The 26,963-nt window shown below is 42.7% G+C and overlaps 1 protein-coding gene across 1 annotated transcript in view; it reads left to right on the top strand.

The window, feature by feature from the left end:
* Nucleotides 1–26,963, top strand: part of LOC115108423 (cytosolic carboxypeptidase 6-like) — a 425,052-nt gene that overhangs the window by 361,788 nt on the left and 36,301 nt on the right. Inside the window, exons 7-9 of the mRNA XM_029632715.2 lie at nucleotides 20,187–20,276; nucleotides 21,945–22,059; nucleotides 24,852–24,963. Coding sequence (XP_029488575.1) covers nucleotides 20,187–20,276; nucleotides 21,945–22,059; nucleotides 24,852–24,963 — 317 coding nt within the window. The remainder of the gene's footprint in view (nucleotides 1–20,186; nucleotides 20,277–21,944; nucleotides 22,060–24,851; nucleotides 24,964–26,963) is intronic.

Below are 26,963 nucleotides of genomic sequence, written 5' to 3'. Positions count from 1 at the left end.
CCCACTACAAACATTTTCTTGATCAAAGTGCCTGCCATTTCAAACATAGGCCCCCATTCCTCCATATAGGTCTGCCTGCTCATCGCCATGGCAACTCCATAATCCTCCAACCTCTATGGAGGAGGTAGCCAGGAGTGTGAAGGAAGTGACAAAGGCCTCATTTAAATTAGCTCAACCCTTTTCCCATCTTATTTAATTGATTTCAAAGGTGAGCTGTGTGGCATTACTGAGGTGCAGCATTAGACTATTGATATAGTGAGTAGCCCACACACACACACACACACACACCCACCCTAATCGTTCCGTTTGTGTATTCATTGGGAAAATCCAAATGAGGTCGAGCCAATTAAATCAAAAGATAGCAGCTTTCCTTAGGGTTCAAATCATTCCCTCAACAGAATCCCAACTGAGCAGCCAGCTCAGTCCTCTTTAAACTAACATGTGGAGTTATTTATCAAGTAAATTTGTTTCAAAGGCAAGTAGAGATATAATCTCACACTTTTGATGTTCATTTTATCAGTGGGTTATAGTAACAGCGGGTATTAAGGTGTGTATTAATGTATTTTATGTAAAGTTACAAAGGAATTAGAATGAGGGATAGGACTTAATCATTCCACTGGAGTGAAAAGCTATTCTCAAAGTTAACACAAAGACCAAACTTTACCTCATCTTTGAGGGATTCTCAGATACTTTTGTATACTTTTTTAGCCAGTAGTTCGGAAAGTATAAGTAGCTAACTAAATATTACTTGTGAAGTTGTACTGACTCTAAATCTCTATATGTCCCTAACTATGGTTACGATGCATGTCCCTGTAAATTGCGTACTACGTCACGTGCAGATATGTGCACCACGTCATTGCTTTCTCTCTCACTCTGCTGTGTATGCATGACGTGCCTCTTGCTAGCTGTCACTGAAATGCTGAGGGGCAGAAAGTCATTGATTGAAATCAAATTGCTCGGGGGCTGGCCCACATGGGAGGAAATGTAGGGAAAATGGCACGGCACAGGTTCGCAAAAAACAATCGCTTTCAAACTAGATATTTCGTGGCTAATTGAGGTAAGACAGTAATTCTGCTCATAGATTATGCATGTATGAACTACACACTGACATATCCAGCCCAAAGCGGGAGGTTTAAAAAATAGTCGCCAAAGTTACGGAGCATCTCTTTAATATGTTGTCAGTGACAGGGCTCTATGTGAGCTGTTTCTTCATGCTGCATGCATTCATCATCATTAGGGATTGGCTACCCAAGGTTTTTTATATTTATTTCACCCAGCCTATCAGGATTCCCCAGAATTAACGGACATTTCATTCATCTCTATCAAAGTCTGGCTAACTACATCCTCCATGATTGCTGTTGCAATAAAGCCTACAGGGCATTATTACATTTCACAGCGTCATTGTAAAGGAAATGGCAAATGCATTCAAGTAAAAGGGCACAGAGGATGTGTCTCTTTAAAAGACAAACCCCAATGAAATGAGAAGTGCTCAGTTGGACATACCCAGCACAAACCACGTCTCTGTCCTTTTACTTCTGTGTTTGATATATTCTTCAAATGTCTACTCCACAGGGAGCAGCAAAGCACCCTTTAGCTTCTAAAAAGCACACAGAATTCCACACCCCTTTAATATGTGCTAATGATTATGATCATTTTAGAGTCTCATCTTTTCCCAAGTCTGGAGATTAATTTAAGATAACTGTGCAGTATTTTCTCCTGAAACGTTAGCTAACTAAATAGTACTTGTGTAGTTGTACTGACTCTAAGTCTCTATATGTCCCTAACTATGGTTATGATGCAGGACTGTAGAACTGATTGGTTGTTTTGTGCTGATCCTCTGTTGCAGAATGTGAGTGAAACAGTAAGTGGATGTTAATGACACAAATGTGGCTGTGTTTTTAAATAGCAGCAGCCTATTAGTGTGTTATTAACAGGGTAATGGCCTGTTACTAAACTGCAGTGTGACATTGCTGCTCAGGCTGCCTGGGAAGCTACATGCTGCCCTCTCGCTCCCCCTCCTGCTCCCCCTCCTGCTCCTCACTGAAACTGCAGCAGAGATGGAGAGACAGGAGGTGGAGGAGAGGAACTCCAAACACATGGACAGAGACAGAGAACAGAGAGGAAGAGAAGGAATAACGCCCAGAGCTTTGATCTCTGGTAAAATGATCTTCAAAGAGAACCATTGATATCCAATTTGAACCCACATACAAGTCTTGAACATTCAATGTTTGAACAGATACATGTCCCCAATAGAGATACACTCTATGCCATGGCAAAATGTTTAAAGTAAATTGAGTTAGATGTGTTGAAAGCATCTGCTTCATCCGTGAATGATCCAGTTGTCTCATTCAAATAACAAAACTTTATTGAATGCTCTGTGTGAATGCACATCCACTACTCAAAGCTTTTTTATCAAAGCTCTTATTGTAGTCTGACATTTTTGATGTGTCCGTGTTGAACCTGAGCCTTCTGTTCAAGAGGTCCCACTTCACTGATTAGTGTGGGAGAAAGACAAAACCACTGTTCCTCTTCTCACACTGCTTAATCAATATTCCTCAGACAGACAAGCAGGGCGTGGCAGTGGAAAACGCAAGGCTCACGAGAAAATAGTTTGCCATCCACAATTGAAGCCCCGGGCCAAAAGCAAGGGGTTGTGTGTCGATATATTTTTTGAGAGTATGAGATAGAGATTGACAGTGAGAGAGAGCAAGGCTGTAAATTGAGTGTCAGTGATCTCACTCAACTTCTACGCAGTGGGAGATAAGATGAGAAAAATTAAACCTCAGAGCTGTAACAGAGTAACAAAGCGGGATGGGGTTCAGTGTCTGGACTTTGTTGCTCTCAGAAATCATTTATAACTCCGGGGAGAGGAACTAATAATATATATTAAAACGGCAAGCCTTTCTCTTTCCACTCTGTTTATAGTCCAAGGTTCAGAGGGGTTTGCTTCATGTGCTGCCAGAAATAACCTCTGATCTCGCGTGAACAACAACTCTATATTAGGGCCTCATTGGCCTTTAGAGAACAATAATGAGATCCCTCATTTTAAGTTGAGATTCAGACAAACCGGCTAGGTTCAAGTATAGTGCAGACGCAGCAAATGTTGTCTGTCTCTGGATCAGATCACTGTGAATAGAGAACACTAGCAGTGTAAAGCTGCGGTGTTGTTGGAGCACATGCACCAGGTGAGTTAATGTATTAGGAGTCCCCTCCATGTTTCTCACATTGACTGCTCTGTGGTCTCCCTCAGGTGTGTTCCACCTGTTTGGCCCCGAGCCCCTGTTTGGCCCTGATCCCCAATGGCTCATGGGAGGTTGCCTTGTGGTTGCACCGGCTTGTGGCTTCAGGCCGGTTGCCACGGCAGCAATGTGTTTCCCCATTCCCCCCACCCCTTAACCACACAACCATGCAAGGATAGGGCAGCGCAGTGGGGTGTATTTCCCTGGGGAATCATTTCTTCCTCTTCTTTCTTGTTATTTGTAACTTGTCCTTTCAAGCAAGACAGCCCTAAAGTTCAGTGGCGCATTCTTCAAGAAAGGCTATTACTGCTTCCTTCTGATTCTGTATCATGCAGTGCACAGACCAGTCATCCCTCTTTTTTATCTGCCTTTCTTCCTGTCACATTTTTGAAGCAAAGAGGAGAAGTCAGAGTTTGAGGAAAGGACTATGACCAATGCCTTTAAATGGAAAGCGGGCTTCTCCTCTGAGTTTGCACAAGTCATCCAATACAGTGAAAGTGCTTTGCGCTTGACAGAGCTGTCGCTCTCTTTATGTTTTTGTCCCTTTATGGTAAGAGTGTGCTTACTTAAATATATTTTCTCCCATTGGCAAAGACATTCAAAAGGGGTGATGATATTAACAGTCATTTTGATCCAGATGTGCCAATTGTCCAAACAGATCATCAAGGTAGATGGATTATTTTAAATACGTTATTGGACAATAAACAGATATGGCTTATTAACCTATATGGTCCGAATAATGATGATCCAAGCTTCTTTGAAAATATATATAATAATTTATCAACTCTACAAGCAACACTAGAATCTGTTATTATGGTGGGGGATTTTAATATGGTTTTAAATACCTCTATGGACCATAAAGGAAATCACACTACAAACTATCACCCTCAGGCACTTAAGGAAATCATGAATGTCATGGATATATTGGAATTAGTGGATATATGGAGGCTTAAATACCCTGACCTAGTGAGATATACATGGCAGAGGCTTAATTAAGCTAGTCGCCTTGACTACTTTCTTATACCATTTTCTCTGGCACCAAAAGTTTAAAAAGTGTTGATAGGGGACAGAATGTGGTCGGATCATCACATAATTGGCATAAATATTACTCTTACAGAATTTCCACGTGGGCGAGGATATTGGAAATGTAATCAAAGCCTACTGGATGATAACTTGTTAGGACAGAATCATTTATAACAGACTTTTCCCAACATAACATAGGTACAGCACATCCCCTTATTGTATGGGACACTTTTAAATGTGCCTTTGGAGGCCATGTGTAACGATGTGCGCTGAGAGTCAGGAAACAAGTTCAGGGAGTGAGTGTTTTAATAAATAAAAACGAGCATAATACAAAACAAAAAACATTAGCATAATACAAAACAAAAAACACTAGCATAATGCAAAACAAAAAACACTTAACAATGCAAAACAAAAAACACTAACATAATACAAAACAAAAAACACTTAATGTCAGCATAATACAAAACAAAAACACTTAACAATGAAAACAAAAACACTAACATAATACAAAACAAAAACACTTAACAATGTTAACAGGGAACAAAAACACTTAACAATGCAAAACAAAAAACACTGTTTTAATAAATAAAAATACGAAACAAAAACACTTAACAATGCAAAACAAAAAACACTAATACAAAACAAAAAACATTAGCATAATACAAAACAAAAAACATTAGCATAATACAAAACAAAAAACACTAACATAAAACAAAACAAAAAACATTAGCATAATACAAAATGAAAAACACTAGCATAATACAAAACAAAAAACACTAACATAAAACAAAACAAAAAACACTAACATAATACAAAACAAAAAACACTTAACAATGCAAAACAAAAAGCACTAACATAATACAAAACAAAAAACACTAACATAATACAAAACAAAAAACATTAGCATAATACAAAACAAAAAACACTAACATAAAACAAAACAAAAAACACTAGCATAATACAAAATGAAAAACATGAACAACGCACAGACATGAAACAGAAACAATGACACCTGGGGAAGGAACCAAAGGGAGTGACATATGTAGGGCAGATAATCAAGGAGGTGATGGAGTCCAGGTGAATGTCATAATGTGTGTAACGATGGTGACAGGTGTGCGCCATAATGAGCAACCTGGTGACCTAGAGACCGGAGAGGGAACACACTTGACCCCATGCAATTCAGTACTCCTCTATAAAACAAAAGCAATTTAGATCAAAAGAGTCCATATTAACAAAGGAAATTGAAGGACTAACAGTACAGTTAGAGAGCAATAAAAACTGTACCATTGTCACGTATACTCCCTCTCCGGCCTCTAGGTCATCGGGCTGCTGATTATCACGCACACCTGTCACCATCGTCTTGCGCACCTGCACCTCATTACACTCACCTGGACTCCATTGCCTCCTTGATTATCTTCCCTATATCTGTCACTCCCCTTGGTTCTTTCCTCAGGTGTTATTGAATCTGTTTCATGTTGGTACGTTGTAAAACACTCACTCCATGTACTTGCTTCCCAACTCTCATAGCACTCGTTACAACCATAGAGGCACAGAATAAGTTAGAGGAAAAACAAAAAGAAATGGAGGAATTATTCAAAAAATAATCCAGTGTAATATATTATAAAAATAAAGCGAACTGGATAATATGGGGAAAAATGCACCAAATTATTTTTTTTTCTATCTTCAACATAGTAATGCTAAAAAAAAAAAAAAAATGAAACTTCTTACAAATAATGGAGTCAGGCATGATTCACATAATGATATTTTGAAAGAGGAAGTAAAGCACTTTAAGAATATGTTTTTGTTTCAGTCTCCATCTCCACCAACAAACGCTAAATTTTATGTTTTTTTTTCTCCTATTAATAATGTAAAATTAACATCTGTACAGAAAGACTCATGTGAAGGCCAAATTAGAGGAACTTGTTGATGCAATTAAAGCCTTTAAGTCCAGGAAAACTCCAGGACTGGATGGCATACCAGTGGAAGTATACCACACTTTTTTTATATACTCAGAGGACCATTATTAGCATGTTTTAACCACTCCTATATAAATGGTAGATTATCGGTCAAGCAACAAGGTCTGATTTCATTATTACTGAAACAGGATCCAAGTGGTGGATATATAAAGTTCCAGTCGATTTAAAAAATTGGAGGCCTCTTACACTGTGTTGTGATGCAAAAATTCCAGCTAAATGTTTGGTGCATAGAATTAAAATGGTTTTGTCATATCATTCATCCTAATCAGGTTTTTTACATGGACGATACATTGGAGATAATATAAGACAAGTACTGGAAACAATATAATACTATTGTCACGAACCTTGCCGAAGATGGTGCCTCTTCCTGTTCGGGCGGTGCTCGGCGGTCGTCGTCGCCGGCCTATTAGCTACCATCGATTCCCTTTCCGTTTGTTTTGGGTTATTGGGTAATTGGGTACACCTGTTTTGTATTAGGGTTTGTTTGTAGGGTATTTAAGGGCACTAGGCCTGCTGGGTATTTGTGCGGGCTTGTTTGTGTTACTCTGTGTTTGATGGTGTGAGTTATTCGTGTATTTATTCTCCGGACTATTTTGTCCTGTTGTTTGGACTGGCAACTTATATACGCCCTGTGTGTTGGCGTGACTGTTTTGTTGTGCTGGGGAATAAATTTGAAAGAAAGACTGATCCCTGCTCTCTGCGCCTGATTCCACCCACCACTCTTAGTTGATCGTAACAACTATGGGGAAACCAGGTTTGGTTTTCATTGCAGATTTTGAAAAGGCATTTGATAAAGTACGACTGGAGTTTATATATAAATGCCTAGAATATTTCAATTTTGGAGAATCTCTTGTAAAATGGGTTAAAGTTATGTATAGGAAGCCTACGTGTAAAATAGTAAATAATGGCTACATCTCAGAAAGTTTTAAACTGTCAAGAGGAGTAAAACAAGGTTGTCCACTATCGGCATATCTATTTATTATTGCCATCGAAATGTTAGCTGTTAAAATTAGATCCAACAATATTAAGGGATTAGAAATCTGTGCTAACCTCTCTGGATTATAACCAAATTATGATGTGTACTATATTATGTATTGGATCACAAAAAAATGAAACTTTTACATTACCGTGTAGTTTACCAATAAAATGGTCTGACAGGGATGTGGACATACTCAGTATACATATCCCGAAATAAATAATTGATCTCACTCCAATAAATTTGAATAGAAAGTTGGCAAAAATAGATAAGATCTTTCTACCGTGGAAAGGAAAATACCTGTCTAAAAGTTTTTTTTAAATCACCCTGATTAACTCTTTTAGTCATATCACATTTGACCTATTTGCGTATGGTTTTGCCTACACCTAGTGACCTGTTTTTTTTTTATTATAGGAACAAAAAATATTCAGTTGAATTTGGAATGGCAAGTCAGGCAAAATTAAAAGAGCCTATTTATGTATATAATGAATATGAATTCAGAGGGCAGACATTATTAAATATTAAAGGATTAGACCTCTCACTAAAGGCATCAGTCATACAAAAGTTATACTTAAATCTGAAAGGGTTCTCAAGTAAATTAGTAAGAATGTCTCACCTCATGTTCAAGAATGGCCTTTTCCCCTTTATTCAGATTACAACTGCTCACTTTCAGTTATTTGAAAATGAAATCTCCAAATTATTGTAATTTTTGAAACAAGCCTTAGAAAGTTGGTTGCAATTTCAGTTTTATCCACCAGAAAACACAAAACAAATAATACAACAAATATTGTGATTCAACTCAAATATACTAATTTTAAAGGTATAATTTTTGTAAATGATATCATAAGTAGGACTGGTGGAGTTATGTCACACATGCAGCTAACACAGACATATGGAAATGTCTGCTCTATCTAAAATTACAACCAACAAATTGCAGCATTACCCCAAAAATTGAAGAGGCAAGTAGAAAGGGGAAAAAGTAAGGAACTTGTCTGTCGGCCCCGCATTAAAAACCATAAATGGTTGAAGAAAATTGTGATAAATAAAAATATATACCAATATCAATTAAAGACCAAAAAATTGACAGCTGTGCCATACAAATTTCAAAATAGTTGGGAAGAGATTTTCGATGTACTGATTCCATGGCACATGGTTTATGAATTGACACGCAAAACAACGCCGGATTCAAAACTTCTCATTTTTAAATTTAAATGATTATACAAATTCTTGCAACCAATAGAATATTATACAGTGGCTTGCAAATGTATTCATCCCCCTTGATATTTTTCCCATTTTGTTGCCTTACAACCTGGAATTAAAATGTATTTTTTGGGGGGGTTGTAATCATTTGATTTACACAACATGCCTACCACTTAAAAGATGCAAAATATTTTTTCTTATGAAACAAACAAGAAAACAGACAACAGAAAACTTGAGCGTGCACAACTATTCACGCCCCCCAAAGTCAATACTTTGTAGAGCCAACTTTTGCAGCAATTCCAGCTGCAAGTCTCTTAGGGTATGTCTCTATAAGCTTGGCACATCTAGCCACTGGGATTTTTGCCCATTCTTCAAGGCAAAACTGCTCCAGCTCCTTCAAGTTGGATGGGTTCTTTAAGTCATACCACAGATTTTCAATTGGATTGAGGTCTGGGCTTTAACTAGGCCATTCAAAGACATTTAAATGTTTCCACTTAAACCACTTGAGTGTTGCTTTAGCAGTATGCTTGGGGTCATTGTCCTGCTGGAAGGTGAACCTCTGTCCCAGTCTCAAATCTCTGGAAGACTGTAACAGGTTTCCCTCTAGAATTTCCTGGTATTTAGCGCCATCCATCATTCCTTCAGTTCTGACCAGTTTCCCAGTCCCTGCCGATGAAAAACCTACCCACAGCATGATGCTGCCACCACCATGCTTCACTATGGGGATGGTGTTCTCGTCGTGATGAGAGGCGTTGGGTTTGCGCCAGACATAGTATTTTCCTTGATGGACAAAAATCTCAATTTTAGTCTCATCTGACCAGAGTACCTTCTTCTGTATGTTTGGGGAGTCTCCCACATGCCTTTTGGAGAACACCAAATGTGTTTGCTTATTTCTTTCTTTAAGCAATAACTTTTTTTCTGACCACTCTTCCGTAAAGCCCAGCTCTGTGGAGTGTATGGCTTAAAGTGGTCCTATGAACATATACTCCAATCTCCGCTGTGGAGCTTTGCCGCTCCTTCAGGGTTATCTTTGGTCTCTTTGTTGCCTCTCTGAATAATTCCCTCCTTGCCTGGTCTGTGAGTTTTGGTGGGCAGCCCTCTCTTGGTAGGTTTGTTGTGGTATCATATTCTTTCAATTTTTTAATAATGAATTTAAATTGTGCTCCGTGGGATGTTCAAAGTTTCTGATATTGTTTTATAACCCAACCCTGATCTGTACTTCTCCACAACTTTGTCCCTGACCTAATTGGAGAGCTCCTTGGTCTTCATGGTGCTGCTTGCTTGGTGGTGCCCCTTGCTTAGTGGTGTTGCAGACTCTGGGGCCTTTCAGAACAGGTGTATATATACTGAGATAATGTGACAGATCATGTGAATCTTAGATTGCACACAGGTGGACTTTATTTAACTAATTATGTGACTTCTGAAGGTAATTGGTTACACCAGATCTTATTTAGGGGCTTCATAGCAAAGGGGGTGAATATATATATATATGCACCACTCACCACTTTATTTTTTAAACCAGTTTTTTTTGTTTTTTTTCCCCCTTCAACAATTTGGACTATTTTGTGTAAGACATTTAAATTACAGGTTGCAATGCAAAAAAAATAGAAAAAAGCCAAGGGGTGTGAATACAAGGGACTTGACTGTATATATGGGGGATACAATCTTCCCAGCTCTGCAGATTTTTCTGTGAGGAGGCAGAGTCATTAGATCATTTATTTTGGTACTGTCCATGTGTAGCTAGTTTTTGATCTCAGGTCCAGGAATTGCTAAAGAATTGCAGCATTTACCTAGAACTAACACTGCAGATAGTAATACTGGGTGATTTGAAAAGTCATAGTCAATCATTCAATAATATAATAATTTTGTCTTTAAAAAAAAACAGAGTATTTTGTATTTAATTTACAATTGGATGGACATCAGAAATAGAGGACAAAATATAGAGGACAAACAAAATATAACTATTGTAAAATAGATTTCATCTGTAAAATGTGTATAATATGTATAAACTGAAGGTAGAAGCCTAAGTGTTATTGTTTAATCGGTTACTCCATTTAGGGGAGGGGTGGTAGGGTTTGCGGGAAATAATAAAGGTATATTCTAAAAAAAGTGTGTATATGTATGTATGTATGTATGTATGTATGTATGTATGTATGTATGTATGTATGTATGTATGTATGTATGTATGTAGATATATACATTTACCCCAAAAATATATGGGGATTGGAAATGATGCAGACAATTACATTGATGGAAGCAACTATCTATCCGCAAAGCTGATCCACCCCCTAAAAAAATAAAATTTAAAAAGTGTGCTTACTCTAATCTGTGGAAAAAGATCTTCAGTTCTCCATTTCTCTAGAAATATGTAATAATGTAGTGCTATAAGAGATATGTGGATCTGCATTTGAAGGCATTATGACAAAAGGGAGTGTGTTGTTTGCCTGGAAAAACACAGTCCATTGCTTTACATGAAAAAGGAAACTGATGGGGTACCCTAGCTAAGCTGACCTTGTCTAACGCCTGCACAGAATCATCTGTTGGAAAAGAACACAAAGGAACTGCAGGCTTACATGGTCAATTGTTGCTGTGGGCCATATCTCAGGTCGGCCTCTCACCATTTACATAATTAGGAGCCCTTCATCCAAGAAATTTGTGATAGCGCCTCTTTAAAGAGAAAATTCTCCACCCTCAATCCTCAGCCCCTGCCTCGGAGCTGTCACTTCAAATCGCCCATGACCTCAATTGTCATCACTCTCGCCCTTGAAGTGGAGAAATCTTTTCATTTCACAGTGAAAAGGCATAAGGGCCTTGATTGCAGCAAATCGATCTGTAATCACACTGCGCTCAGTTCTTTTATCCTATGGGCTTCATCTCCACTTGAGAGGCCGAGATTATATTTACATGCTGTGTTCTCAAGGGTTTCTCCCTCGCCGTGATTCTGATATGAGTGTCACAACATGCCATTCTAATCCTCTTTTCAGGTCATTTCTCACACAAGGCTGACTGTGAAATATCCTCTACTGATTGCCCACTTCAGCTGTCCTCTCATCAGCTCAGTTGGGACAGGGGAGCTGTGTTTTAGAGTGGTCAATCCGCACCTTCGACCAATGTCAGCATCGCACATCATACTGTCCTCTGTTACCTTTTCCTGGTCCTAGAATATCATGAAATATGAGTCTGCGGTGGCTATCTGCTTTGCTTTTTCATTTTGTGGAGTCAGAGAGGGAGTTGGCATTTGGTGGAATCTAGATTTGGCATGACTGTGAGCTCTGTAGTCTGTATGTGACAGTAGGGATGTTGTGAGAGCCAAGGGTATCTCTCTCCGGGAGTGGATGTGTGTGGCCTGTAGTGGGGAGTGGCGGAGGATGGTTTATTAGTGTTTCAGAAGGCCTTGGCACCAACATGCCTCCAAAATAAGATGAGCTGAATAAATCTGAGCGAGACCAGAGGCTTTGTGTTCCCACAATCTTATATCCTGTCATGAACAGACCTATTCAGAAGGAAGAAAACAGTGCCATAAAGTTCTATTGCTTTTAAAGCCCTCTCTCTTCCTCTCTGCCTGTCCTTGAGGAGCAGAGGGTGGCAGGGGGGGCAGAGAGGGGGGCTCTGATGGTTGTTCTGGCTCAATTGACTGGGCAGAACAACCGTCTGCATCTTATTCCAAGGGCCTGTATACATTTAACGTGAGTGACAATTATTATTACAATTTTTTTTCAAATCACATTTTATTGGTCACATACATGTGTTTAGCATATGTTATTGTGCGTGTAGCGAAATGCTTGTGCTTCTAGCTCTGACAGTACAGTAATATCTAACATTTTCACAACATTTACCCAAAAAACACATAAATCTAAGTAAGGAATGGATTAAGAATATATACAGTGGGGCAAAAAAGTATTTAGTCAGCCACCAATTGTGCAAGTTCTCCCACTTGAAAAGATGAGAGAGGCCTGTAATGTTCATCATAGGTACACTTCAACTATGACAGACAAAATTAGATGAAAAAAAATCCAGAAAATCACATTGTAGGATTTTTAATGAATTTATTTGCAAATTATGGTGGAAAATTAGTATTTGGTCAAGAACAAAAGTTTATCTCAATACTTCGTTATATACCCTTTGTTGGCAATGACAGAGGTCAAACGTTTTCTGTAAGTCTTCACAAGGTTTTCACACACTGTTGCTGGTATTTTGACCCATTCCTCCATGCAGATCTCCTCTAGAGCAGTGATGTTTTGGGGCTGTTGCTGGGCAACACGGACTTTCAACTCCTTCCAAAGATTGTCTATGGGGTTGAGATCTGGAGACTGGCTAGGCCACTGCAGGACCTTGAAATGCTTCTTACGAAGCCACTCCTTCGTTGCCTGGGCGGTGTGTTTGGGATCATTGTCATGCTGAAAGACCCAGCCACGTTTCATCTTCAATGCCCTTGCTGATGGAAGGAGGTTTTCACTCAAAATCTCACGATACATGGCCCCATTCATTCTTTCCTTTACACGGATCAGTCGTCCTGGTCCCTTTGCAGAAAAACAGCCCCAAAGCATGTTTCCACCCCCATGCTTCACAGTAGGTATGGTGTTCTTTGGATGCAACTCAGCATTCTTTGTCCTCCAAACACGACGAGTTGAGTTTTTACCAAAAAGTTATATTTTGGTTTCATCTGACCATATGACATTCTCCCAATCTTCTTCTGGATCATCCAAATGCTATCTAGCAAACTTCAGACGTGTACTGGCTTAAGCAGGGGGACACGTCTGGCCCTGCAGGATTTGAGTTCCTAGCGGCATAGTGTGTTACTGATGGTAGGCTTTGTTACTTTGGTCCCAGCTCTCTGCAGGTCATTCACTAGGTCCCCCCATGTGGTTCTGGGATTTTTGCTCACCGTTCTTGTGATCATTTTGACCCCCTCGGGGTGAGATCTTGCGTGGATCCCCAGATCGAGGGAGATTATCAGTGGTCTTGTATGTCTTCCATTTCCTAATCATTGCTCCCACAGTTGATTTCTTCAAAACAAGCTGCTTACCTAGTGCAGATTCAGTCTTCCCAGCCTGGTGCAGGTCTACAATTTTGTTTCTGGTGTCCTTTGACAGCTCTTTGGTCTTGGCCATAGTGGAGTTTGGAGTGTGACTGTTTGAGGTTGTGGACAGGTGTCTTTTATACTGATAACAAGTTCAAACAGGTGCCATAAATACAGGTAACGAGTGGAGGACAGAGGAGCCTCTTAAAAAAGAAGTTACAGGTCTGTGATAGCCAGAAATCTTGCTTGTTTGTAGGTGACCAAATACTTATTTTCCACCATAATTTGCAAATAAATTCATTAAAAATCCTACAATGTGATTTTCAGGATTTTTTTTCTCTCATTTTGTCTGTCATAGTTGTAGTGTACCTATGATGAAAATTACAGGCCTCTCTCATCTTTTCAAGTGGGAGAACTTGCACAATTGGTGGCTGACTAAATACTTTTTTGCCCCACTGTATATACATATATGTCAGAGCGGCATTGGACTAAGATACAGTGGCATAGTATATACATATATGCAATATGTAAACACGATTTAAAAGTGACTAAGATACCATAGAATAGTGTGGAGTGCAGTTTATACATATGAGGTGAGTAATGCAAGATATGTAAACATTATTAAAGTGACTAGTGATCCATTTATTAAAGTGGCCAATGATTTCGAGTCTGTATGTAGGCAGCAGCCTCTCTGTGTTAGTGATGGCTGTTTAACCGTCGGATGGCCTTGAGATAGAAGATGTTTTTCAGCTTTGATGCGCTTGTACTGACCTCGCCTTCTGGATGATGGCGGGGTGAACAGGCAGTGGCTCAGGTGGTTGATGTCCTTGATGATCTCTTTGGCCTTCCTATGGCTTCGGGTGCTGTAGGTGTCCAGAAGGGCGGGAAGTTTTCCCCCGGTAATGCGTTGGGCAGACTGCACCACACTCTGGAGAGCTTTGCGGTTGTGGGTGGTACAGGTGGTGATATAGCCCGACAGGATACTCTCAATTGTGCATCTGTAAAAGTTTGAGGGTTTTAGGTGTTAAGCCACATTTTTTAGCCTTCTGAGGTTGAAGAGGCGCTGTTGCGCCTTCTTCACCACACTGTCTGTGTGGGTGGACCATTTCAGTTTGTCAGTGATGTGTATGCCGAGGAACTTGAAGCTTTCCACCTTCTCCACTGTGGTCCCGTCGATGTGGATATTGGGGTGCTCCCTCTGCTGTTTCCTTAAATCCACAATCATCTCTTTAGTTTTGTTGATGTTGAGGTTATTTTCCTGGCACCACACTCCCAGAGCCCTCGCCTCCTCCCTGTAGACTGTTTCATCGTTGTTGGTAATCAAGACTACTACTGTTGTGTTGTCTGCAAACTTGATGATTGAGTTGGAGGCGTGCTTGGCCACACAGTCATGGGTAAACAGGGAGTACAGGAGGGGGCTGAGCACGCACCCTTGTGGGGCCCCAGTGTTGAGGATCAACAAAGAGGAGGTGTTGTTTCCTACCTTCACCATCTGGGGGCGACCTGTCAGGAAGTCCAGGACCCAGTTGCACAGGGCGGGGTTCAGACCCAGGGTCTCCAGCTTGATGATGAGCTTGGAGGTTACTATGGTGTTGAATGCTGAGCTGTAGTCAATGAACATCATTCTTACATAGGTATGCCTCTCGTCCAGATGGGTCAGGGCAGTGTGCAGTGTGGTGGCGATTGCATCGTATGTGAATCTATTGGGTCGGTAAGCAAATTGAAGTGGGTCTAGGGTGACAGGCAAGGTGGAGGTGATATGATCCTTGACTAGTCTCTCAAAGCACTTCATGATGACAGAGGTTAGTGCTACGGGGCGATAGTCATTTAGTTCAATTTTCTTTGCTTTCTTAGGTACAGGGACAATGGTGGCCGTCTTCAAGCATGTGGGGACAACAGATAGGGAGAGATGGAATATCTGTAAACACACCAGCCAGCTGGTCTGCGCGTGCTTGCGAGGGTTAACACGCTTAAATGTCTTTATCACGTCGACCATGGAGAAGGAGAGCTCACAGTCCTTAAGAACAAATTCTTATTTTCAATGACGGCCTACCCCGGCCAAACCTAGACAATGCTGGGCCAATTGTGCTCCACCCTATGGGACTCCCAATCATGGCCGGTTGTGATACAGCCTGGATTCAAACCAGGGTGTCTGTAGTGACGCATCTAGCACTGATATGCAGTACCTTAGACCACTGAACCAGGGTGTCTGTAGTGACGCCTCTAGCACTGAGATGCAGAGCCTTAGACCGCTGAACCAGGGTGTCTATAGTGACGCATCTAGCACTGAGATGCAGAGCCTTAGACCGCTGAACCAGGGTGTCTATAGTGACGCATCTAGCACTGAGATGCAGAGCCTTAGACCGCTGAACCAGGGTGTCTGTAGTGACGCATCTAGCACTGAGATGCAGAGCCTTAGACCGCTGAACCAGGGTGTCTGTAGTGACGCATCTAGCACTGAGATGCAGAGCCTTAGACCACTGAACCAGGGTGTCTATAGTGACGCATCTAGCACTGAGATGCAGAGCCTTAGACCGCTGAACCAGGGTGTCTGTAGTGACGCCTCTAGCACTGATATGCAGTGCCTTAGACCGCTGCGCCACTCGGGAGCCGTATCAGACATATTAATACATGAATACTGAATAATGCTAGTAGTATCCAATAAAAAAACTGTACTCTGCAGAATGTGATATTCCATGAATCCAGCTCAAGAAAACAATGACCTCAGTTAATTGTATTATGTCAGAAGCCTTTCCAAGTCTTATCTGTCTGAATTAGAAGTGGTGAGACTGTCATGGCAAAAACGCTGAACTGCACAATCAGAGTGACCTTCAAAATTCATTAGATTTAGGATGTTTGTCAAAGACACTTTTCTTCTTTGATGCAATTTACATATTTATCAGACCTGATCGTAATATGACATCTTAAAATGTTTTCAAGCTCTGAGCGCTAATGTGGCGTATGTGACTTTCTCAGGTGAGAAATATGCTGAGGGAGCAGTTTGATGCTAAAGTGTGGGCAGACATTTTTCTCCCTCTATTTCTCTCTCTTGCTCTCTCTTTCGCTACCTTTAGTTCTCTCTCTCCCCCTCTCTCTCACACACACACACACAGTCTCCCTCTTACACTCACTTATACTTTTTCCTCCCTGACTCTTGTGACTTTCCTAATGTAAGTCCCCTCCTTATCTGCAGTGCTGTGACAGGCCCATTGAGGTCTGTGATGATGGTAGTGTTAAGAGGTTCATTACACGGAGACCTGCTCAGTAAGAAACTCTCAAAGCTCTCCTCTTATCACCACTCCACTCTGCTTATATGGCACTAAGGAGATGGGGCAGAGCCATTGGTAAAGACTAGATATCCATAACAAAATAGCTGCTTTTCAAACTTAAACAAGAAATGGAAATTCATGTTTTTCAAGGCTAACTGACAGCGCTGAGTGTATTTGTTTAACAATGAAAAGTGTAGTTTGACTCATTGACTCAGCCATCTGTGGTTGCTTTATTTTGATTCCTTATCCTGTATCTTGAGTGTTGCAATATCATATGTCAGTGTATAAGCCTGGAAAGCATACATCACACACACATGCATCAGACTGTCTTTCCAATGCTTAACCAAAATAAAGTGAGCAAATAACTCAATGATGCTGCAGGAGAATTTGCCTCTACAGCATATTTCTATTGTTTTAAAAGGTTGTATTTCACTCCCTCCTGTTTCCATGTATCCGGATGTGTGGGGATTACAGCGCCCCCTGCTGATCTTTAGCGGCACCTGCTGGCCAGCATGTGCCACTGCAGCTGTGTGCTGTGCTCTGGGGGCTGGGAACCTGTGGTGCTGTTTGGCTGAACGCTCGGCTGGGCAGAGGCATGCAGGCAGATAGACAGAGAGTTGCAGGCAGGGGAGTGCTTTGGCTGAGGAGGCAGCAGGGATCCTAGGCACTCCCTATACACTGCACTAAGATAAACGGTAGATCTTCTCTAAGCTGCAAGCCTGGTGAAAATTGCACTGATGAACATATATGTACAAGAGCATTATTTTTTAATCCCACACAGATTTCTGTTTTGAGGTGGCTGTTATTTCAAGGTTGTTGGTTTTAATGTGAAGGGGCTTTGTGTGCATGCTACGTTTACTCTGTAAGTCCTCTCTGAATGAAGCGCTCCCAGTGCTCGCCCACGGCACTATGTGGGCACTGCTCCATTGTTGTGCATCAAGAGCCATGTCGCGTCGGGTCGAGGCCAAGGTGGAATTTATAACTGATGGAATTTCACACCCAAGTGAGCGCTGGGCCTGGTGAGCACTCACATTTACAACCAATGCCCCGGCGGCTCTGCCGAGACTCCTGAATGGCAAAGTCATTTGTCTCTGTGAAGGGCAAAGAGAGAAAGCGAGGGAACTATCTTTTTTTCTTCTCTTTTAAAAACAGAATAATACTTTATGTTTACGCACCCCCCCTCCCCCACACACCCTCTCCCCCACACCCCTCTCCCCCTACACCCCCCACATCACACCACACCCCCTCACACCACACCCCTCACACCAGCAACCCATGTTTTCCAAAGCCCTTAGAATCGTAATTGGAATTAAAGCGAGGAAAAGGTACGCAGCCCATTTCCAATTAGCATTTTCTCTGCTCAGGAGACGCTCAGGGGGATCAATAGGATATTAAGTTTGTGTACATAGAAACAAGGCACACAATTACTTCCAGCCATTAGCAACACTAAACATGTGGAGTAATGTCGACCTCCGATGGCTGCCTGACCTGTGTTCTGTGACAATCATTTGCCAGTTTTCAAGCTTTACTGAAGTGCATTGGTACAGTTTGCTTCTATTGAGCAAAATAGTATTTGGCCCTGACAAACAGTAGCGATCAACACAATAAGGCTCATGTGGAGTTCTGCTAACAGGTCTGGCTTCCTCTCAGCAGTGGCTATAAACTTCTTAAGACCATCTTTCCAAACATAGTGATCATTTGTGGTCAAGCTGCAGAGTAACGTCTGTTATCACTGAGTGGCTCTCTGATACCTGCTCTCAGGCTAAAGTTGCACAGCCCTCTAGCATCTCACAACCCTCCAGCATCTCACAACCCTCACAACATTAGCCACAGTCCCCTCTTATCACCCCCGGAACCCTCAAATCTCCCCAGGCCTGGGGCTATCCTATGGAGACCAAATCTCCCCAGGCCTGGGGCTATCCTATGGAGACCAAATCTCCCCAGGCCTGGGGCTATCCTATGGAGACCAAATCTCCCCAGGCCTGGGGCTATCCAAATCTCCCCAGGCCTGGGGCTATCCTATGGAGACCAAATCTCCCCAGGCCTGGGGCTATCCTATGGAGACCAAATCTCCCCAGGCCTGGGGCTATCCTATGGAGACCAAATCTCCCCAGGCCTGGGGCTATCCTATGGAGACCAAAGCAAGAGCCATAATGTATTAGGTCATGCTTGTTTTTACAGACCGTGATATATGTATATATAATTCAAAGAGTGTGCTGAATAATCCATGCTCTTACTTAATGATTCATGTGCGGGGCTGAGAGTGAGGGGGACGTTTTTGTGGGTTGACTTGGGTACCAGTGATACCCCATCCTCCATACCGGCCAAGGTGTCAATCCATCCTCTTCTCCATTGTGCTTGGCGTCTCTCTATCACTTATTCATCCAATGGACGCCCTGAAGATTCAAAATGCATTCCTCTGTGTGACCACTGGAATATATACATTTATCATCATCTAGTTAAATATAATCTGCTATATGGAATGTAATCATCTATATTGAATAAGAGACAAAGCAAGTGAAGACAGGCTTGACCTGTATGTGGTAAAGTATGGTGTGTAACTACGTAGTGAGGTCGAGGGGTCCATTGTGAAGGCAGAACAGATCCAGGGATATAGGGGGACTTTTTCTGTGTTTCTGGTGAATACCAGGCGCTCCATTCAGCAGGTAACCATGTTGATGGTAATGAAACCTGCCTGCTCTCTTTGGAAATGAGAGGCAGGGCCTGGTGTTTGGACAGCCCATCATGTAGTTGATAACGAGGGGAACATTGTGCTACATGAACAAAGGCTGCTGCTGTGCCAGAGCCCCCTGTCTCCCCGTCCCCCACGCAGAACAGAACAGAGCAGGCAGGAATAGAAATGAGCGTGACTCGCAGCAGGTGGAGGCAGATCAGCATTTTAAAAGAGCTTTTTGTCCAGCAGCACCGGTATTCATCCAAACTATTTTATTAGCCTGAATGCAATTCTTCCTAATTTCCCATACAGCCTGGTCCTTTCACAGAGAGAAAATAGCAGGCAGATTTGATTTATGGTGCATTAAGCTGGGCAGTCTATCATGAACATCATGTAGATTGTGAAAACATACCACCACCAAATGGATCTGGAGGTCATTGTAGCATCTTTAGTGGGGAAAACTGCACATGGAATTGAATTTGCTGCATTACAAAGAGCCTGTCCTTACACAACATGGGTTAGAGCAGCCTCACGAGCACACACGTCACATCATTTCCAATGGGCCACAATGTCCCTTTTTAACAATGATAAATATATATATACTGTATGTTCCTTATTACACCCGTGTGTAGTAGTCACTGAATGTTTTATCCACATTATCCTGTTTTCTGGGTGATTATCCCTTGGCTGAATGCTACTTTACAGCACATACTTGTGAAGTGTGTTTAGTGACCAATTCATTCTGACAGCGGGGCGCTCCTGTGCTGCCGAATATGCATGCATCTAACCTGTGTGTGTTTCATCTCCAGCTCAACAGAATCCAGAGAAGGTGAAGAAGCTAGTTGTCCTCACAGCCCGTGTACACCCTGGGGAGTCGCCTGCATCCTTCATCTGCCAAGGTAGGTCTCTGTCTCCAACCTGGTGCTCTATACACATCCCTAATACTCATGTGTGCACACAGACACACAGCCCAGGTGGAGCATCTCACCAGCAGTTTATCAAGTTCTCGTAGAATTACAGGGAAAAAAGTGGCAAAGGAGCAGATTATTCAAAAAGAGCCTTGGCTTCCACTCATACCTCTCTTAACATGTCTGGCATTTGTCAGGCTGTTATTAAGATTAGCTCTCACCTGAAGAGCCTCTTATTTTGTCGACAAGTAACTGAACTCCTGGAGAGTTTCTCTCCTCAAAATCAAGGACATCTGAACTGTGAAGAAAGAGTGAGTTACAGTTAATGAGATGACGGTTGAAGAGGTTTTACATAAAGCATGGACACAAGACTAACTTCTTAGAACAAAAGGTGTCATCTAGAACCTAAAAGGGTTCTTTGGCTGTTCCCATAAGATAACTCTGAAGAACCATTTTTGGCTCTAGGTAGAACCTTTTAGGGTTCCATGTAGAACCCTTTCAATAGATGATTCTACATGGAACCCTGAAGGGTTCTACCTGGAACCAAAAGTGGTTCTACCTGGAATCAAAAAGGGTTATCCTATGGGGACAGCCAAAGAATCCTTTTGGAACCCTTTTTTCTAAGAGTGTATGTAAGACTATTATACTAGCCTGTTTGTAGCTTGGGTTTTGAGGACAAGGGTTAGGCTTGGGTCAGGGTTAGGGTTGAAGTCTGGGGTTACCTGGTCTTTACAGTTTGAGCTAATATCATAGTTTAAGTTAAAGATAAAGCTTGTCCTTGGATCTTCTTTACTTTTCCATTGACAATACAGCACAGGAAACCGTTAAAAGCTCCCAGTCTGTGGAGTAGTGTTTGGTCAACCCAGAGCCCTGAGAGCAGACAGCCCATGTAGCTCAATGTGACTTTAAGCTCCACAAAGGACCAGCCCCAGCTCCGACACGCAGATGTGCATGAAGTAATCTCAGGAAGTCTGAGTAATTAGATGGCACACTCTGTGGCCTGTACCTGTGTCCCACGCTCCATCTCTCCTCCTGCCTGCCACATTGACTCAATTAGAGAGCTTGTTATGCCTCCATTAATGGTAACGAGCAGGACAGAGTGGGGCGGGATGGGGAGGGAGGGCTACAGGCTGGCTGGCGGCCCTCTTTGCTTCTTATTTACCTGTCAATTATCCTGCTTCAGTCTAGGGCTGTGGATGGCTTTCAGTAGCCAGTATGTATCTATCTCTCCCTGTCTCTCTCTTTCCAACTCTCTCACTCTCGCTGTCTCATCTGTGGCAGATAGCATTATCTCCCTCACTCAGTGGCTGAGGCCCTGTGGGCTAATTAGGTCCGCTGTCTGTTTTTATCCCACTGTCAGCTCCATTCCATTTCTATCGATTGTGGACGGATGTCTCAGATTTCCCCTCAGATTTATATAATGCCCTCTTTTTGTCCTTTTCTTTTTGTTACTCAAAACTCAATTAACTGGGGCCTTGAGTTTTCCTTTAAAGTCCATTTTACTGGGAGTGTGTGCGCGGGTGTGTGTGTGTGCGTGGTTGTCCATGCTTGCTTCTGAGTGTGAGTGAGAGAGAATAGCTTTGAGCATGATGCTTTCCAGTTATAGAGTGAAATAACCCTGACAGTCTCTCTTGTGTATCTCCATGTTTTATTGTTTAGGAGTGATTGACTTCCTAGTCAGCCAGCACCCTGTGGCCCAAACCTTGCGTGACCATGTCATCTTCAAGATTGTACCCATGCTCAACCCTGACGGGGTCTACTTAGGCAACTACAGGTAAGCTCTACTATCAATATATCAAATCACCCGTTTCTTCATGGACTAAAAGAGCTGTTCAGTTGTTTTATGACATTTACTGCTGTAGTAATTTCCATCATGTTGCTTGAGGTCTACCTCTGAAAAGTTGTACATTTGATGGATTCTGATAGAGATATCTGACTAGGCTGCATCACGTTGCTAGAGCTAAGGAGAGATGATGTGTTTGATAATGCCCACTGTGTAGGTCTCCTACCAGAGGATTGATAGATTCTGCTGTTACAGATATGAAGGCCATGTGTGGGTATATCTGGATGGGCAACCGCACCGTCTCTGGAATATGACCTGCTGGCTTTCCGATTTTGCCATCTCTTTTCTCCTCTGTTGACAGTTCAGATCATTGTAATAGCTGCAGTAGTCAATTCCCCCTCTTATTCTCCAGTGCTTGTTGTCAATCAAATCGTGTGTGTAAAGCCAGACACACACACATTTACCAGTGGGGGATGTGTTAGAGTATTTGTGTTACAGACATAAAACCCACATCCACTCACCCCTTACTCATCTACATATATTTATTCCTTTCTATACCTATTTCTTGTGTAAGACACATCTTGCCTGTGCCATCTTGCCTGTTCTTGCCTTGCGGTGTCTCATACACTCTGCTGAGTGTGTTTTCACAGGGTTTAGTTGTAGTGCTGCTGTTTCTGAGGCCATACGTTCCAGCCTCTGTTTAGCACTGAGGCACAGGCTCCATGGGCATCATTTCCACCTCCCTCTCCATAATTGCCTTTTACTTAATGGGTTGGACATAAGGAATACAAATGTGCTGAGACTCTGGTGCTGCCAATAAAAGTGTTTGTGGCTGCCATCTAGTGGTCGCTTCCCTGCGCTGCACCCAGTCTGTCAATGGTACATCACATCTGCTCTGATGATGACAGGGGTTAAAAACATCTTGTTGCTGATTGTTGACCCTTAAAGGTTGTTTTCATCAACTCTGGAAAATGATGCGGTCGGCCTGGCTGAATGGTGATAAGCTCCATATTAATATGAAGTGAATAAGAGTGTCTCTCTCTGCCCCTCCCAGTGAGGCCTGATTGGCCTTTCTGTGGGCTTAGCAGCACACTGCATCTGGAGGGCGATCGAACAGATGCATGCAGGGATCAGAATCAATCAGTGCTGACCACAGATTAGTATTTCAGGCATGCCTGCTTGCACATTGGCATTGACACGCAGACACAGGCCCCCATGAACGTCATGGATACTGAGCAGCAGCAGCTCAATAGCCCAGCTACCTTCCTTCCACAGCCACTCTGGAATAGACGAGAGTTACTTTATTTTTCCAGAAGGAACTTCAGTTGTGGCATGTCAGATAAGATAAAGATGTATAGTAAACATATACACGACATGACCAAAAGTATGTGGATACCAGCTAATCGAACATCTCATTCCAAATTCACGGGCATTGCAATGGCGTTAGTCCCCCCTTTGCTGTCATAATAGCCTCCACTCTTCTGGGAAGGCTTTCCACTAGATGTTGGAACATTGCTGCAGGGACTTGCTTCCATTCAGCCACCAAAAGAGCCTTAGTGAGGTCGGGCACTGATGTTGGGCGATTAGGCCTGGCTCGCAGTCGGCGCTCCAATTCATCCCAAAGGTGTTCGATGGGGATGAGGTCAGGACTCTGTGCAGGCCAGTCAAGTTCTTCCACACTGATCTCGGCAAACCATTTCTTTAGTGACCTCGCTTTGTGCACAGGGGCATTGTCATGCTGAAAGAGAAAAGGGCCTTCCCCAAACTGTTCCAACAAAGTTGGAAGCACAGAAGCGTCTAGAATGTCATTGTATGCTGTAGCGTAAAGATTTCCTTTCACTGGAACTAAGGGGTCTAGCCCAAACCATGATAAACAGCAACAGACCATTATTCCTCCTCCACCAAACTTTACAGTTGGCACTATGCATTTGGACAGGTAACGTTTCCTGGCATCTGCCAAACCCAGATTCGTCCGTCGGACTGCCAGATGGTGAAGCGTGATTCATCACTCCAGAGAACGCGTTTCCACTGCTCCAGAGTCCAATGGCCGCGAGCTTTACACCACTTCAACCAACGCTTGGCTTTGAGCATGGTGATCTTAGGCTTGTGTGCGGCTGCTCGGCCATGGAAACCCATTTCATGAAGCTCCCGACGAACAGTTATTTCGCTGACGTTGCTTCCAGAGGCAGTTTGGAACTCGGTAGTGAGTGTTGCAACCGAGGACAGACGATTTTTATGCACTACGCACTTCAGCACTCTGCGGTCCAGTTCTGTGAGCTTGTGTGGCCTACCACTTCGCTGCTGAGCCGTTGTTGCTTCTAGACGCTTCCACTTCACCTTAACAGCACTTAGAGTTGACCGGGGCAGCTCTAGCAGGGCAAACATTTGACTAACTGACTTGATGGAAAGGTGGCATCGTATAAGCTCTAGCTCTCTCTAGAATATTCTGACTCGTAAGGGAGCCAAACCAGGCAACTACACTAAATGTTAAGACAGGCTCAATAAAACATCTGCAACCTGCAACCCCTGACTAGAGGTACTGGCTTTACCTGCTCTTTGACTGCAGTAGAATGACTTTCTAGTGAAATACATTGGATCTTAGATCTCCGATAGGGAAGCTAAAGCTAATTGATTGTTCATATAAAATCAAGATCTGTGTTTCTTGGGAAGGTTTGATTGTTGATTTAATTGATTAGATATAAACACATACAGCCACAGCATCAGTAGTAATTGTAGGTATCTGCAAATGTTCAACTCACGTGTGTGTGTGTGTTCATTCCCAGGTGTTCTCTGATGGGCTTTGACCTTAACCGTCACTGGCAGGAGCCATCCCCCTGGGCCCACCCCACCCTCCACGCCGTCAAGCAGCTCATCGTCCAGCTCAGTCAAGACCCAGTGAGTCCCAATCTCCAGCCCGCGACCAACACCTGTATTACACACTTCGTACTGTAGTTACTGTGTGGGCTGTCTATTCCTCACCCTGCAGCACACAACATGCAACACAGTATCAGAGTCAAGAATATGCTCAAATTCCACAGATACTAGCTATATAAAACACCTGAGTTGAGGTTTGAACACTGTTCTGAATCTAAACTCTGTTTCCAGTTGACTTAGTTCAGAAGGTTATGCACTCATGTGGTTGAGAACTATAGAAAGGTGTGCTGTAGGATTGATACTCAGCAGCTCTCTGCAAAGTGTAGGTCTCTGTGACATTAGATTGCACTGAGGGGCCAGTGTCTGTACTGTACTATATATTCAGCTTGCACTTTCTTTGTTAGAGGAACGGGCCCTTGTGTTTTTTTGCCTTCGTGTTAATTATAAGTGGAAACGCAGGTTGTTAGATTACTGAAGGTCAGAGTCTGTCCTGGGAATCGTCTGCCCTTTCTTACACTTTCTAATCCTGATAAGACCAGGGTGTTCTGCTGAGCAAAGGGGCACGGCTCTCAGCTTAACCTTTTCCCCCAGCGCTGACATGCTGATCGATGGGCTCCTTCACGGCAGAGTGATCCACTCATGTCCCTCACACTTCTGCAAACTACACACTCACATCCAAACACACACCACACATAGGTACTCTCGCTCTCTCACTCTCTTACACACACACACACACACACACACATACACACACACACACACACACACACACACGCACGCACACACACACACACACACACACACACACACACACACACACACACACACACACACACACACACACACACACACACACACACACACACACACATTCAGTGTCATACTCACACGCATACATTGTTTTCCCTCACAGTCCCACTCTAATGCACTCCAACTCCCATAGAGAACATGCACGTGTAGGTTAGTGCAGAACCAAGGTCTGAGGGAGAGAACCTCTGTCTGCCTGCCCACATGTGTAATTATGATTCCACTGGCTGATCCAGTGGCTGGAAGGAGAACTCTTGTTAAGCTCTCCACCTCTCCACCACCTCACAGTCTCTGAACCCCCCAGCACCCTCAGCACTACATTCACCCATACAGTGCAATCCCAAGCAGGGCCATGTCCCCACATCTCATCAGCCCCACTCTCTCCATCCCATCCTCTGGCCTGGCTGTGGCCGACTGGCCCTGTCAGAGGAGAGACCTGGGCCGCCTCTCTCCAGCTAATCACATCAGACACAGCACTCAGATTTGGGGCTCCCAGATGCCAATCCCAGTGCCAGCTCTATGGCCAGGGGCCTGGCCCTCCATCCACTGCTGTCTCACACTGTGCACATCCACTAATGAGGTTACAAGGTCACGGTCTGAGGACAACAGGAGGAGATCAGTGCCGGGCTAGCATGTTACTCTTTATTTGTCCGCTTCCCTCTAGCTGGCAGATGGTTGCAGACACAGAGGATTTCAAGCTGTCAACGGCCATTTGACTCTTGAAGAATGTCAAACCAAAGCCATTGCTCTAGCTTTAGGAAAGGGCTCAGTGACAGTCAGACTGCAACAACATTTATTTAATCCCTTTTAGTAATATACACGTTTAGTTTTTTATCATTGAAAATCTGTGATTGAATCTGTCTTTCATTCGAGAAAGATCCCTCCTTTTTGATAATCTCTAAAAATCCATCTAAGCCTGATTGACAAAGATTTATTTTCATTAATTACAGATTTTAATTGCTTTTTAAAATACCTCAAAGCAGTCTAACACCTTATGTCCTTATTATAGCGCTGAATCCATCTGAATTTTAGGACATTGGAACATAATCTGTTCCCAAGCTCCTTGGTGTTTGTTTTAAAAAAAGGAAGAGTGAAGAAACAAATGAACTCATCTCCCACCTAAAGCAATGCTTTTCCAGACCATTTATCAAAGGAAAATAAGATTTATTTTTGATTGGATGATTACTCAGAACATTCATCATAGTGAACGTATC

Source organism: Oncorhynchus nerka, linkage group LG24 (assembly GCF_034236695.1).
Source record: "Oncorhynchus nerka isolate Pitt River linkage group LG24, Oner_Uvic_2.0, whole genome shotgun sequence".
NCBI lineage: Eukaryota > Metazoa > Chordata > Actinopteri > Salmoniformes > Salmonidae > Oncorhynchus > Oncorhynchus nerka.
Note: the sequence above shows the minus strand (reverse complement) of the source record. Positions and strands in the feature narration are given on the sequence as shown.